The 13143-nt window shown below is 42.9% G+C and overlaps 1 protein-coding gene across 1 annotated transcript in view; it reads right to left on the reverse strand.

Annotated features, from left to right (window-relative positions):
* The window catches only part of Tnni3k (TNNI3 interacting kinase), a 304879-nt gene that overhangs the window by 66259 nt on the left and 225477 nt on the right, over positions 1-13143 (reverse strand). Inside the window, exon 21 of the mRNA XM_008853645.1 lies at positions 4589-4698. Coding sequence (XP_008851867.1) covers positions 4589-4698 — 110 coding nt within the window. The remainder of the gene's footprint in view (positions 1-4588; positions 4699-13143) is intronic.

Here is a 13143-nt window from a genome sequence, read left to right on the forward strand (position 1 = left end):
CCTCTGTCCTTCCAAGACTCAGATCTCTCTGGTTTAGTTCTTGCCAACTATTTTTATTTGCCCTCTCCACAGGGGCTTAACCCCCATGCCACTTTCCTGCCTCCTGCTCCCACCTCCATTCTGGGAGACATCTTTGAGGTTAGAAGAGCATCTCTGCACCTTCTCCCGTGGTGAGTTGACTGACAGCTCTCAGCACTGGACACTGGTCTGTTTTTATATCTGTCTTCGTTTAGTGTCCCTGGAGTTTTTTACAGCGCTGCTTCTTTACTGCAGGGTCCTGTTCTCTCTTCTCTCTCCTGGCTGCCACAGCCTTCCAGCTGTGCAAAGGGCTAAGGGCCTGTCTTGGCCACTAGTTCCCTCTCAGAAGGCATCAGAGAGTCCTCTCAGGCACTTGCCTTTCTGAAATCTCATCTTTCTTTTTTGCATGACTCTGTCTTTACCCTTGGGTTTACGCCGGCTCCAGATCCCCATGGTAACCACTGAGGTCTCTGCTATAATCAACTGAATTATCGTAACAGCAGCTCGCAGGCTGTCCAACTTCAGTGCCCTGCATCAGTTTCCATCCTCTAATTCTCTGTCTTTGTGGGGCACACAATTCTAAGGTGCTTGTTTGAATCTGTGTTTTCAGGCACCGTCCTAGGGATGTTCAGGGGCCTGAGAATCTTGGCTTCCACAGACATGGCAGGCTGGGCGAGCAGTGTGCTGCTCAGACAAAAAGAAACAACACTAAATTATTCCAGGGACCACTGAAAGATGGTTCCAAGGTTATTTTATTAAAAGAGTCACATGCAAATTTTTGAGTAATTAATGAGAATTTCTTCATATCCAGCGATATCAAATATTGCTTCTTTTTTATTGCTTTAAAGGCAAAATGAAAATTTCATATAATTTCATGTCCAAATCCCTATTGCAGTTTCCAAAGATTTCTAAGGTCTGATGCTATTTACCAGGATGTTTTCTACTTTGTTATTTTAAAACTTCCCCTTCCTTCCAGGCCAATACCATCCCCATGCTTTGTGTGTTGTGCTTGATTCTTGACTAAGAAGACCCTCGGGGATGGTGTGTGTGTGTGTGTGTGTGTGTGTGTGTGTGTGTGTGTGTGTGGTTGTGTGTGTGTGTGTGTGTGTGTGTGTGTTGGGGGGGAGATACTGAGCTTCAAAATCCAAGTGTGGAAGCAAGATTTGAAAGAAGGAATGGAAGGTGTTAGTGTTTGGATCTAAAGATCTTGTGCCAAATGATACCAGGCATAGGAACTTAAACCTCTCAGTGACTAGAACATCCCAATCACCAGGAAAGCCCTTGGCTCTTTCTCCCAACGAACTTACACGTTTTCTTTTTGCTGGAACCATTTCATCGTTTCACCGGCCTCTCAGTCAGGGGTGTCCATTCATGGATTATGATCAGCCCAAGGATCACTTCCAGAAGTATGTCTCCCCTGACTTACTCTGTCTCTCTGTCCTCCAACTTGCTGGTGTTGATTTAGTGTGAATTTTCACAGAATCCTGTCTTCCTTAATTGTCTGTAGCTATGTATTTATTGATTTTCATTCATCTAATCTCCACCTAACAGGTCCATGACAGTGCCTCCACTGACTCCCTGGCTCCATCCCTAACCCTAACCCTAACCCTAACCCTAACAGGTCCATGACAGTGCCTCCACTGACTCCCTGGCTCCATCCCTAACCCTAACCCTAACAGGTCCATGGCAGTGCCTCCACTGACTCCCTGGCTCCATCCCTAACCCTAACCCTAACAGGTCCATGACAGTGCCTCCACTGACTCCCTGGCTCCATCCCTAACCCTAACCCTAACAGGTCCATGACAGTGCCTCCACTGACTCCCTGGCTCCATCCCTAACCCTAACCCTAACAGGTTCATGACAGTGCCTCCACTGACTCCCTGGCTCCATCCTTGAACAGTACAGTAGGGACTTGACAAATTAATCGTTGAAGGAAAATAAAATTTGGCCTATTGTCCCCTCTTCCTCCCCATTCACCCTACTGATATGGTAAGGACCTTTCTGGGCATGTTAAGGGCAATAGAAGAACAGTCCAGTAGGGACTTGACAAATTAATCTTTGAAGGAAAAAAAAATTTGGCCTATTGTCCCCTCTTCCTCCCCAGTCACCCTACTGATATGGTAAGGACCTTTCTGGGCATGTTAAGGGCAATAGAAACAGCTAGAAATTGGGACCTTGAAGCATATGCCAAGGCCAAGATAGGGCTCAGCTGACTGAAAAGCCCAATTTTGCCAGTACTTTGGCACTGTGCTTCCATGTGTGCTTTGTCCCAGAACTTATGTTATGTACTGCTTAGTAATACAACTTTTCCACTTAACAATTCTCTCTCTCTTTCTCTCTCTCTCTCTCTCTCTCTCTCTCTCTCTCTCTCTTTGTATCTTTAAATTACAATTTTTCTTTCTCATTTCCCAAATTATTTCTTGAGACATACATTCTACCCCATAATTCCTTTTAAGAACCAGCTTTTTAGACTTGCTTTTATTGCTACATAAAACTCTCACATGTCCCTTATCTAGGCTCATGATGAACACTTAATAAAGGCAAAAGGAATTCCCTAGACTGTCTCTTTACTTGAAGTTCGGCACAACTGTCTTCTCAGAGAGAGAACGAAATTCTGGAAAATGTGCCCAAGGTTCACACTGAAATGTGAGGAAAGGTCTAAACTATTTTTTAGTTTTTTAAAACTTATTTTCATTTTTTATATGCATGAGCATTTCCCCCGAACATAGGTGCACCCATTACACAATGCCCGCAAAGGCCAGAAGAGGGCATCGGATCCCTTAGAACTGATTGTTAGCTGCCACGTGGATGCTGAGAACCAAACCTGGGTCCTCTGGATGAGCAGCCAGTGCTCTTAACTACTGAGCCACTTCTGCAGCCCCAGTTCTCAAACTAGTCTAAGTCATGTCAGTTTTAGTATAAAACTTTCCAGACAACAAAATCCAGATGTGGAATCAGAGGTATTGGTAAGGAAGTATTTGTTCTTTTTCTCAACAAATAGACTTTTGAGCGTTTACTGCACGCAGTTCTAAGTGCTGGGGGTGTAGCAGCAAACAAAACAAGACAAAACAATCTCTGCTTCTGTGACCTTAACATCTGGGTTACGAGAGGAGTCTAAAGTCAGCATAGCACATGTCAGATTAAATGCTCAGGAAAGGAGGTTTCGTCTGAGATACCCAAACCACACCACATAAGAAATTTCGCTTCTCTCCTAAAAGGCTTTATTTGTGTAGTGAGATTGGGTAATGACTTGGTCCAGGTGTTGCCTTTAAGAGAAAGGGAGCTTGTTTTCTTTTCAAAAGTGTGGCATGCGGCTCCCTCTATGTGTCCTCTGGTAAAATGCTTTCTGAAGCAGCAACAGTCTCACTGTACCTGCTTTCTTGTTGAGAGGGAATGAAGTGTTCCTGAAGAATGACCAAACATGGCTGGACAGGAAAAGAACAAAACCCAGAATGTGTGGGTGTGGGCAGGGAGGAGTCACCAGGCCTTTAAAGGTGAGGGGCTCCAGTGTGCAGAATGAAGACCCCTGCCCTCCACTCAGAGGGGACTTGGCGGACTCACATCAAGTCACAGGATTTCGACAGATAAGAGAATGCAGCGGTAGAGGCATTCTTAGACGCTGGCACCTCTCAGTGCCAAGGGGGAGGCTGGAGCATCTCCTCGGTCCATGTCTGAGAACACGAGGCATCACTGTAGCTCACGTGAGGAGAGTCATTCCTTAGGTCCCAGATCCACCCTGGGACTATGTGAGTGCTCACTCTTTGTTCTTTTTCAAATATTTTTATTTTATGTGTATGCATGCATTGCCTGCATGTAGGTGAGTGCACCCGTGTCACACAGTGCACACGGAGGACAGAAGAGGCTCTCAGATCCCCTGGAACTGGAGTCACAGACAGTTGTTAACTGACATGTGGGTGCTGGGATTTGAACTCGGGTCTTCTGCAAGAACAGCCAGTGTTCTTAACCGCCGAGCCATCTCTCCAGCCCCTGTTCTTTTAGATCTATGACCCTGTTTGAAATATTTTCACTACTACATGGACTACTTACCTTTCACTTACTCCTTTCCTTAATACTGACCTCTCTCTGTGAGCGCTAAGTCTATGCTGTTACTGACATTCACACAATCATTTTGAGGGAAAGGAGGATGATGACCCAGACTTCTGACTCCTGTCCAAGCAAGTGTTGTTGAGACTTCTCCCCTGAGGTGTCCTGTCCTACTCTGTGAGAACGCAGCTCCATTGTACCTCGTGCCAAAGTTCTTTTTCCAGAAAATGGCTCAGTGTGACTCAAGTGTGTCTAACACAGCTACAGATGAGGCTGGACTGTGAGTGGCCATCATACCCAAGTCTCCCTTACTAATCAGCTGTGAGAAACATTTCAAAACCAGGGAGCAACAGCAGACATCTGAGCTCCTCAGGTTCCCAGAGGCAATTAGAGAAAGAGGCACAGAAGGCAGATCAGTCTTCCACCAGGACATTCTTTAAACACGCACTGAAAATAGATGTCTGAGCCACACTGTGACAGATTGTGACCGTAACACATTTTATAAGAGGAAGTGAAAAGCACTCACTTCAGGACATGCGTTCCAGCCTCGCATCAGCAGAGACGAGATGGGTTTGGGGATGGAGTAGCCAGTGGGAGGTCTGATGTGGTGGTACGCCATGTCTGCTGCTGCCGCTGCTGTGAAACAAAGTTGCAAAGAAAGGTTAGAAGAGATGAAAGTCATGAAAATTCCACGTGTGTGAGATTCCAAGGGGCCTCTAGGCTGTCGTTTCCTTTATCCTTTGAACAAAACAGGAGATAATCTCATACTCTATAATTTTTCATTCATGTCACTGTTGATTCAAAACATAGTGGGCAGTAAGAGTGTGGTAGCCTTTAATCTCAGCACTCAGGAGGCAGAGGCAGGTGGATGGATCCCTGAGATGGAGGTCAGCCTACATAGCAAGTTCCACACCACCTGGGGGTACAGGGAGACCCTATCTCAAAGAACCAAGCAACCACCACCACCAACAACAACAAACAGTGAGCAGAGGGAATTCACAAGGAGCAATGGAACATGGTGGGACCACTAGTGCATGTGTCTGAACAATGTTCTAGGATCCAAAGCCTAGAAACTGAATTGACCAAAACTGAGCAATGTTGGGCTGGTGAGAGGGCACCATGGTGCTTGCGGCCAAGCCTGATGATCTGAGATTGGTATCTAAGACTCACATGGTGGAAGGAGAGAATTGACTCCTGTAAGTGGTCCTCTGACTCCACATGTGTGCCACTGCACATGCGTGTGCTCCTGTACACACACATAAATGAACAAAGTAATAAAAAGCTTAAAACTGCATAACATCATACATCCAAGTTTAGCATGTATGTTGTGTCTAGAAAGACACAGGTACCACTGGACCTTTTGTATCTGAAGGTACTTGTATTTCTTTGGGAAATATTGAAGTATTGATATAAGAACATTGAGATTTAAACTTTTAATATTGATAAATCATTTGTTGGTAAACTCTGAGGACAATTCTAATCCATAATTTCAGCCTGATTTGCTCATGGATGGAGCTCCTGGCTCTGCCTGGAGACAGGGATTTCCGAAGTTCGTCACCACAGACTATGTTGTAGATTTATGATTACTTAGTTATTCTCTGTTTTTCAATCAGTGATTTCCTTGTTCTGCCAGAAGCTAAGTACATAATGTCTTTTACTGAATGTCCTGTGTAGGCATCACAGTAGTTACAGACATGAATTCAGGTTCTCTCTGCAATCATTCAAAGCAATATTCATGTGTGATCATGACTAAGGTGAGTTTGTAATTCATACCCATGTAAAGGTAGTTGGAGCCACCTTTCATTCCAGAACCCAAGCTCTTTCCACACACATCATAATGACAATGGGTGGTAAATAACATGGGATGTGTAACATTAATCTCTAAACCAGTTGGAGGGCAGAGCTTGAAGTCACCCTGTGTCCGGGCTTATGGCTTGTAGTGTCATATGCATCTGCCTATATCTCCATGGCCTTTGATTTATAACACTAAGAAACTACTATACCGAAAGTTACTTCCACTGAATTCTTAATCCATTTGATTCCAGTAGATCTGGTGAAGTTACATATGATGTAAGTTTTAAATTGTCCTTGCAGTTTGGATTATTACGAATTAAGATTTTTCCAATTGTAAGATGAATATGCACTCTTTGCAGAAACTTAAAAAGTTAAGAGAATTTGGAGGAATAAAATTTTATTAAGAGGAAAACCTTTCTACCCATGAAGTGAGTTAAGTGATGCCCGCCCAGTCCTCCCTCTCTGAAGTTCTTTCAAGCTCTCTTATCAAGTCCATAGAGCAAGTGTTTGTTTCTTCACTGTGTGTCTGGAAAATCAATTATAAGTGAATAATTTTTGTTAAAATATTTTGAGAATCTTTTGAATTTTCTTCAAATGATTGAGCTCATGTTGACATTCAATTATATAGTTCTTTTTCCTAGATTAAAACATTAAGCAATTAAGCATTTACCATGTTATTAAAACTATGTGTTAACATATTTTAATGACTGCATTTACTGTGATTTACTTAATCATTTCTCAGTTTTAGGTTATTTGAAATTACTCAAAGGATATCTTTCAAAACCTGAATTTCCATATTTCATAGATTAGACATTGATGGTATATTAAGGGGCAAATGACATAAGTACTTCAAATTCTTTCGAACATACCGTTAAACTGTCTTTGAACAGTTGTAGTAGTGGATATTCCCCAGAGCAGGTGTAGAAGACAGTGACTGGCACATCTGCACCTGCAGCACTTGTTGTGGGATGCCACGTTATGGTGATGCCTGAATTCAAAACAGCCTGACTCTTAGAGTCATTTTAACATCATGAGTGGGCCTGAGCTGCTGAGGACCTGTTCCTTCAGAATTCTCTTGGAATTTTATTCTCCAACAAAAGGCTCATTCATTCCTTTAGTGGAAGTATCCACCATCATGTGGGGAGGGGCAAAAGTCAGGCCCTTATGAAACAAATTTGCCCTTTCTGATCCCTACACACACACACACACACACACACACACACACACACACACACACACACACACAGAGTATTGGCGACTTTCTCTTGCTGTAATAAAATACCATGACCAAAGTAACTCAGAGACAAAAGTTTATTTGGGCTTAAAGTTCCAGAGAGCTGAGTTCATCATTCCTGTGGAGGCATGGCAGGAAGCAGCTGGAGCAGAAGGGTAACAGCAAAGAGAAACACAGCTCTGAACGTTCAAAGCTGACCCCAGTGATGTGCTCAAAGTCCTAGGGATTTCCCAATCTTCCCAAAACAGCACCACCAACTGAGCCCCCAGACACTGCATCTAAAACCACCACACAGAATCATAAACTGATATTATCGATTTCTCTTATTGTTTTCAATAAGTGCTGTTTGCATTGCTTTGATATATAAAACATACATATGCACCTTCATATATTATTTTGGGTGTGGGGCAAGGAAGGAGTGATGAGGGATTAGGGTATGTGTTCATGTCACAAGCGGAGCATGTTTCAGTGAGTTGTATACATTATAAACAGGCTAAAACAAGATTAATTTTTTGGCTGCAAGGTTAGGTAATAGTCATTTGTCCAGAGTACATTCATACCATAAAAGTCATTTCTACATGCCCCAGTGAAAGACTGTATCCATTCCAATGCAGATATACATTTGTTATTGTTGACACTGGGTTCTTACTTATCAAAAACATCTCATTCGGCACACAGTGTAGGCAGGCTGGATTCCCTCTACTGGTTGCTCTGGACTGTTTTTAATTGTTCCAAGGATAAATTAATTCACTGGGCTGACAGGTAAACAGATGCTTTCTGATCACTGCTCTGACTATACTATGCTTCTTCATGATAGTGCTGAGTCCGCACCAGCAAGTGCACAGAAATCAGAGTAGTGAGCATCTTTAACTAACGTAGGTCTCTAATGGGTGGAGAGAGGCTGTCCATACGATGATTTAAACTGATGTCAGTCCTGGGCATCTCCTTTTGAAGTCTTTTTGGGGTCTGGCATCAAGTGTGGAGAACAACTTGTTTACGTCTTGGTGTGTCTGAAAAGCCAGTTTTGATGAACGGTATTCCTTATTCAAAGCACATTCTGGAAACATTTTTTGTCCCTCCCATTTTCAGTCCTGTCCATGAGGCTCTCCTGATCACCCCCATGGGAACGTGGGCTCTACAGGGCAGGGGGTCATGGCACTGCAGGATGCTACTTTTTGATCGGTTGGTCAGTCTTGCCTGTGGCCATTCTGCTCTGACAGCTGGAAAATTTTCTGGTATTACAGATCCAGAAACAAGACTGTCAGCTCATTCATCAAATCTTTTCATTGATTGTTACAGAAAATATATTAAATGATTTATGATTTATGGAAATGTTTTCTACTTACAAAAAAGAAAAAAAAATGTCCTTTGAAGAAAATAAGCCCAAATCTAAGCAGAACCCAACTATTCATTCAGCAATTATTTTTAAGCTTTATCCTGTACAAACTACATTTTATTGAAACATAGCCAGTTATAGAATAGAGCTGCCTTCTAGACCTTTCTGAAATGACGAAAACACTCCTTTTCACTGTTCAGTGTGCAAGCAGAAGCCTTGGTCACTTAACCATGGGAACGTGGCTGAGAAATTGAATTTATAATTGGACTAGTTTCAATTATTGTAGACTTGAATTTAAGCGGCCATGTTCGGTGGCTTCTGCACCTAACAGCACTATTCTAGAAACTACTTTTTACTTGCTCTTGTTATCTAGCATAATGAGACTTGAACACAGTTTTGTAAGTCAGCCCCAAGGGTCTCTGGAATGGAGCCAATTCGTGGATTCAAACTCCTCACTGTCAATGCTTCTCAAAGTAGACAAGAGCATGGATTGGCAGTGTTGTCCTGGAACACAGCTAAGACCTACAGGACAGTCATCCAGTATGGCTGGCACCAAACCTCCTCCATATCCCTGTATCTAAAGGTGCTGAAGGGGCTGGCGGATGGCTCAGCTGATAAAAGTACTTGCTACACAAGCCTGATGACCTGAGTTCTGTGCCCAGACCCACAAGAGAAAAAGAGAACCAAGCCCCCAAACTGTGCTCCAACCTCCACACATGTGTCATGGCACAGACATGTTCACACACATGCACACCATAGTAATAAATAAAACAAACATGTAGAAAAGTTTAGAGTATTCTGTATAAGTGATAACAGGCTAAGTGAAAATCTAGTGTTATTATCCTCAATAAAATTTGGCAAGTGAAGAGACAATTAGGAAGTGAATGAATTTTATGCCTTTCATGTTTGGGGTTAAAGTCGGAAATATGGCTGGTCTTTCCTACTTTTCCTTCACAGCATCTGTTGTTCTGAGAGTTAGATCAGATCGACTCACAACCATTCCTGCACACTCCCACAGCACCCCATGCTACAGCAGCACCTACTGCCTCACACCTCAAAGCCCTGGCCTGTTCGTGGAGACCAGAAGCCCCTGGAGGTCAGGGACTATGTCTCTTCAGGAATATGTCATTTGTGCCCAGCACAGTTACTGGCAATCAATAAACATTCAACAATGTATGGACTCAATGAATGTAGAGGCTGTGACAGGTTAAAGTGTGACTTAACCGCAAAATACTATGAGTCATATTTTATTAGACTCAGGAAACATTTATTGAATGAATGAAAGGATGGATTAATATCAATGAATTTTAAATATATTATTGTGTTTTCAGAAGAGACCATAATGTCTAGCATCAAGAAATATCATAGAAGGAATATTATGTTTAGTACACTACTAAATTACAACATATACAGATGAATTATTGAGATCTTGTGGCAAATCTATTCAATGATCATTTGTTCAAACACTTTGGTGAGGGGCTTCTACAAACAAGCAGCACAGCCTATGAAGAAAATGCCCTTCACCGGGAATCAGGGCCTGAACTCCCACAAGCTGGTTTGTTCTAAGCTTCCTCGGAGATCTAAGCCAGCCAGTGTGCCTCCATGAGTAACAATTTTGTTAAGCATGAGATGCAGCCGGGAGCCGGGTAGAGCTGGGAGATGGTGATACGGGTTCTGGACTTTGGCTGAGTTCTCACTGCCCTGTGACATTGAGCACGTGCCTATCCTAAGGGAACCCAATCTCAGGTTGATGTTGGATCTCACTGGCACATTTGAAGCATGCAGTTGGCTCCCAGTAAGTGTTGCTGTGTCCCTGTTGTTTTCAACAACACAGTCCACAAATCTAAGAGTTGTAATGATCCCTTTACATTATGAATATGTATATATACATATGAATCTGGAAGACCAGATGTTAGGACAGCATTATGTATATATACATATGAATCTGGAAGACCAGATGTTAGGACAGCATTCTATATTTTCTGCTTAGTTTAGACCACCAGAAATCTTAGATACTTTTAAGGTTCTCTTTATTATGAATATGAAGTAAAATTTTCAGGTGAGTTACTGCAAATTTCAAGGCTACATACTATCCTATTTGCCATCAGTTTGGACACATGATGCAGTGTGGTCCTGTGGAGAGAAGGGCAGTATAGACTTCCACAATAAATCCAATTATCTAGTCACTGTTTATACATCAATAGGTACTGGATCTGAATTCTTAAAGTCTCTTACTGTCTTCTATTTGTAAAAATAAACACAACCATTCCTATTATGAAGAGAGAAAAGAGTGGTTGGAGCAGTGGCTTACTGGAAAGGAGTGCTTGCTGGGAAAGAAAGAGGCTATGAGTTCAAATCCCCAGCACCCTTGTAAAAGCATGCATGTAACCCCAGTGTTGGGGGGCAGAGAGATAGATCCCAGAAGCTTGTTTGTCAGCCAGTCCAGCCAAATCAGTGAGCCTCAGTTTCAGTGAGAGACCCTGTCTCAGAAACTAAGGTGGAGAGGAGGGTAGGAAGAGACCTGATGTCTTCCTCTGGCCTCTGCACATGGGACATAAGCCACACTCACCCATATACAGAGAGTGGGGGGAGAGGAGAGACAGAGACAGAAAGAGATAGAGACAGAGAGAGACGGTAAAATTATTTTGTAGATTTTGACACAGACAAAATTCATAGAATTTTTTCAGTTTTGAGCATGTACACGTGTTCTTCAAAGCACAGCTGACTGCACACCGTTTTAATGAACCAAGCTATGGTCAAAGAAACTGTGTTCCACCATCCCAGTGAGAGCACACTCTTTGTTGAAGGACACTTTTCTGTTTCATATCCCCAGAATGTGCAGCAATCCTGGAGGTCTACGGGGTATGCTTTAATTTTTAAAACCACATCCTACCCTCGTTAAATACTGTCGGAGAATAGATCAATCCGCAGCCTAGTCTGTTCTCAGTGCAATCACTGTCAGCTTAATGAAGCATCCAGATGCTAGTATCTACTGTAGCCTTGGAAAGATCACCATCTACCTGACCAGCACGGTCTTCCTGTGACGTGTAGTGACAGGCTGCTGCTTCTATTTTCAGTGGTATAAAGCAATAAGGTTTGGCACAGTGAACATGGGACATAATGCATTTCCTGACACTTTTCCACACCATCAGTGTGATTATCCACTCTGAGATCATTATATTCAGAATGCAGTGAGATCCTGAGCATATAGGGGGAAGAACACAGCTAAGTACTACTTAAGGGGGAGTGTTACACACACAAAGACCGTGGCATAAGCATGTCTCTAAAAGCACCATAATCTCTATTTTCAAAGGCTGAGTTTTAAAAGGCATGCAAGCTGTGCTTGCTTCTGGACTTTCTAGTTCACGACTTGGAATTACACTTTCAATACCTGGCTATAATAATTTGGCAGATGCTCTTAATTTACTGACACCCCCCAGACTTAGTACAAGCTTGGCGTCAAGGAATTCAGAGCAGAGTTGAATCTCCTTGTGAACCAGCTGGCATCATTCAGGGAAAAAAAGAAAAATGAGACTCAACTCTTTGGCTTGAACCAGATGTGAGAGTGGTCCACGTAACTGTGTAGCTGGGGACTGGAGACAGGGTTGGGTAAAGTACACATCCGTGCATTAATTTATGTCTGCTTCCTTCTCGTGTTTCTTGTCATATATCAGAGGAGACAAGCCCAGGAGCGGAATCAAATCTGGGAAGCAGGTGTTGAGCTCTTTCCCTGAAATGCATCCAGAGCTCTGGCTTGCCAGGGTGTAGACGTTTCCTTCTCATCTGCGTGGTTCCCTCTCCACTTGGCTTGACACCTTGGCTCTTTCACTTTCTAATATTATCACTCCTCCTGCAGATCTCTTCCCTTTCCTGTACCGACAGGCACCTCTTCCCCTTTGCATTCCTGCTTCAATCCCCTGGGAAGTTTCCACACTCACCTTCCAAACCAACCTCTCTGCACTCTTCCGAAGCCACCACTTCAGTTAAAGTCCTAGTCATTTCTAAAGGAAGAGCTGGTCTCCTCACCTCTTGAACTCTAATCCAATCTTTGCTTAGTAAAAATAAAGAACATGCTGATATAGTACAAAACTGTGTTGGTTCCTTCTTAAAATCCTGCTGTGATTTCCATGTTGACATGCACAGGACCTATGGAAGTACCAACTCGGCTGAAGGATGACAGGTAGATCTCAAGAAGTTATTTCTGGGCCTGTCAGGGTAATTCTAGAAAATACCGGAGCATGTAAATGTGGCAAAGATCTGCTCTCAGTTCAGGAAAATGTCATTCAGTCCACCGAGGCCCCAATGGAATGAAGGGCAGGAGAGGGCACGTGGATTTGCCCCTTCCGGAACAGGCCCACCTGTGTTTGCCTGCCCTTGGCCATCAGGTTCCTGGATGCTTACCCTGGCACTTACACAGCAGCCCTGGTACATCTCAGGGCTTTGACTCAGACTGAGTTACACATTGGCTTCCCTGCTTTTCTGATTTGCAGATGGCAGATAGTGGGACTTTGAAGAATTCAAAATCATGTGAATAAGGTCCCATAATAACATAATAAATTCTTTCCTCTCAAATCTTTCTCTCGTCTGTCTATCTATCTATCTATCTATCTATCTATCTATCGATCTATCTATCTCTATCATCTATCTATCTATCTTTTATCTATCTATCTATCTTCTATTTGTCATCTGTCATCTGTCTGTCATCTATCTACCTACC

The sequence above is a fragment of the Nannospalax galili genome, unplaced genomic scaffold (assembly GCF_000622305.1).
Source record: "Nannospalax galili isolate Female #2095 unplaced genomic scaffold, S.galili_v1.0 scaffold387, whole genome shotgun sequence".
NCBI classification, from domain to species: Eukaryota; Metazoa; Chordata; class Mammalia; order Rodentia; family Spalacidae; genus Nannospalax; species Nannospalax galili.